A 2992-nucleotide genomic window follows, 5' to 3' on the forward strand; every position below is an offset into this window, starting at 1 on the left:
AAAAAAAAAAAAGAGAATTGCTTGAGCCCAAGAGTTTGAGGTTGCTGTGAGCTGTGATGCTACGGCTCTCTTGCCACAAAGTGAGACTCTTGTCTCAAACAAAACAAAACAAAACTACCAGTCTCTCTGAATGAATAAATCTCTCCCCTCTGCCCACTAACCAGATAAAGAAAATGGAAAATATGTCTGGGCACGGTAGCTCACGCCTGTACCTGTAATCCTAACACTCTGGGAGGCCGAGACAGGCAGATTGAGTTTGAGACCAGCCTGAGCAAAAACAAAACCCCCTCTCTAAAAATAGCTGGGTATTGTGGCAGGCACCTGTAGTTCCAGCTACTCAGGAGGCTGAGACAAGAGGGTCGCTTGAGCCCAAGAGTTTGAGGTTGCTGTGACCTATGACACCATAGGACTTTACTGAGAGCAACAAAGTGAGAGTTTGTCTCAAAAGAAAAAAAAAGAAAGAAAGAAAATGGAAAACAAGGCACAAAAGAAATGAAGGAGTCTATTTCTGTTGTGAAATCAGTGAAGGACAGGGATGTTCAGAGTCCCAGGCAGGCTGGTCTGGTGTTAGAATATTCCTCCCTATTGACAGATGATCATTTCCTCTGGACTTCTGTTTTCTTGGCCCAGACTAGGGCCTTTTTTTTTTTTTTAATGGGACCTCAGTATGTTGCCTAGGACTTGAACTCTTGGGCTGAGTAGTCCTCCTACCTTCTTCTCCTAAATAGCTGGGACTATAAGGCATGTGTCTGCACTGTGCCCAGCCAGGCTAGGTCTTTAAATGTCAAAGAGGCAGACAAGATCCACCTATGCATGTGGCTCATTCCACAGTGGTACACAGTGGAATCATCGCATTCTGGGAGGCTGAGCAGGGGGAATTGCTTGAGCTCAGAAGTTTGAGACCAGCCTGGGCAAGAGTGAGACACTGTCTCTACTAAAAATAGAAAAATTAGCCAGGTGTTGTGGTGGGCACCTGTGGTTCCAGCTTCTCAGTAGGCTCAAGCAAGAAGATCGTTTGAACCCAGGAGTTTGAGATTTCAGTGAGCTAGGCTGACTCCACGGCATTCTAGCCTGGGGCAACAAAGTGAGACTCTGGCTCAAACAAACAAACATGTCCATTTCTAGTTTTAGCATAATATCTAGGAAAAGTTAAAAGGATGTGAACAAACCCATATTTACTTGACCGTGTCATGATATATACAGCATAGTTGAAAGAACACAGTCATAGAAGTCTCATGTACATGGGGTTAAAATTATGCCCTCGTATTGTGTACACTTGTATAAGATACTTAATCCTTCTAACTATATTTTCTTATCTGGAAAATGAAGGTATATATACTTCAGACTATTGCTCTGAAAATTAATAAAGGGATATATAAAAAGCTCTTGATATAGTCCCTGGCATATAAAAGTGCTCAATCAGTGGTAACTTACTATTAATAATAGATGTACATTGTTTTTCAAAAAATGTTTGCTGTATAAAAATTATTGTGTATTGGTGGATTTCAATGTTTTATTGTTGCAAAATGATATTTGGTATCAAGGTCCTTCCAGTAGTGTTGAAGTTTTTTTTACTGGTGCCGTGGGAGGTCTGGTTAGCAAAGGATGATAAGCAAAAGCACTACCTTCTACTTGGTGACGTAGTTACTCTGTAGGAGAAATGTGAATCTTGTAATTATTTTTGGAGAAGTATATATGTCAAGGTTTTGATCCTAACATGGTTTCCATGAGTTGTATTGTATATACTTATTCCGGATATAGCGACCAGTACATCTGAGAAGTAAGGGGGTCACATGAATGTATTTTTCATTAAAATAAATATTTTTCCCCTCCCTCCCCAGCTGCTCAGATAAAGAACTTGATGAGCCAACTAGGAACTAAGCAGGACTCAAGCAAGCTACAGGAAAATCTGTGAGTATCTTCCTAAGAGGGTTGAGTTTTGTGAGTGACCTTTGAGGACATACTTGACTTCCCTGCTACATGGCAGCTTAGGTTTTAGGTCTGTGAAGTCAGAATGAGAGGCAGTGGGTCATGAGGTAATAGCTGTACCTACAAGAGGGGAAACAAAGTGTACTAATGATTGTGATCTCTATTGCCTGTCAAAGTTCTTGAGCACTGGTTCTTTCTTCCCTTGGGCAGTTTAGCAGAGCAATTGAGGGAAGTAGAGAAGGGAACTCCTACAATTCTTAAATTATATTCAGCTCACAACTCTGCCTAGATGAGCCTCCTCTTTGGCATAGGACTCCTGATGCTCTAGTCTAACTGGAGTTCCAGCCATAGTTGGCCTTCCATATTCATGGGCTCTATATCTGTGGATTCAACCAACCCCAGGTCAAAAATATTCTGAAAAAAAGAACTGTGCATCACTATTAAAAATGTACAGATTTTTTCTTGTCATTATTCCCTAAAAAGATAAAACAACTATTTACATAGCCTTTATATTGCCAACCTTCCTTCCTTTTTTTTTTTTTTGGTATTATAGGTAACCTAAAGGTGGTTCAAAGGATGTATATAGGTTTTATGTAACTTCTATACCATTTTATATCAAGAGCTTGAGTATGCACAGATTTGCTATCTCCCAGAGGTCCTGTTAGTAATCTCCTACAGATACTGAGGGAGTGCTGTATGTACGTGTGTAATATAATATTGGGGAATATATTCAGAGGGACTCAAGGACAGCCTGAGGGACATAATAGTGGACTGATAGTAGGGACTCATTTATTTTATTTTATTTTTTTATTGAATGGTAACTATATACATTAATGCACTTCTGGGGTACAGTGTGGGGTTTTCACATGCAATCTGAAATACTTCCATCAATCATTTATTTTTTTTTAAGCTACAGGACAGAGTTTACTAACATGGAGAAAGATTGATATGCATGATAAGCAAGAGTAGAAAGCAAAAAAAGAGAGAACAGAACCTTTAGCAGCACAAGGGGCTTACAAGTGGGAAGGCCCATTTTTCTTTTTCAAAGACTGAGTCTCACTCT

The 2992-nt window shown here is 39.9% G+C and overlaps 1 protein-coding gene across 1 annotated transcript in view; it reads left to right on the forward strand.

The window, feature by feature from the left end:
- STX12 (syntaxin 12) overlaps window positions 1–2992 on the forward strand; it is a 41281-nt gene that overhangs the window by 13291 nt on the left and 24998 nt on the right. The window contains exon 2 of the mRNA XM_003799826.3: window positions 1842–1911. Within this exon, the coding sequence (XP_003799874.1) occupies window positions 1842–1911 (70 nt within the window). The remainder of the gene's footprint in view (window positions 1–1841; window positions 1912–2992) is intronic.

This window comes from Otolemur garnettii, unplaced genomic scaffold (genome assembly GCF_000181295.1).
Source record: "Otolemur garnettii isolate 467f Iridium unplaced genomic scaffold, OtoGar3 scaffold00156, whole genome shotgun sequence".
In the NCBI taxonomy this organism is placed as follows: domain Eukaryota; kingdom Metazoa; phylum Chordata; class Mammalia; order Primates; family Galagidae; genus Otolemur; species Otolemur garnettii.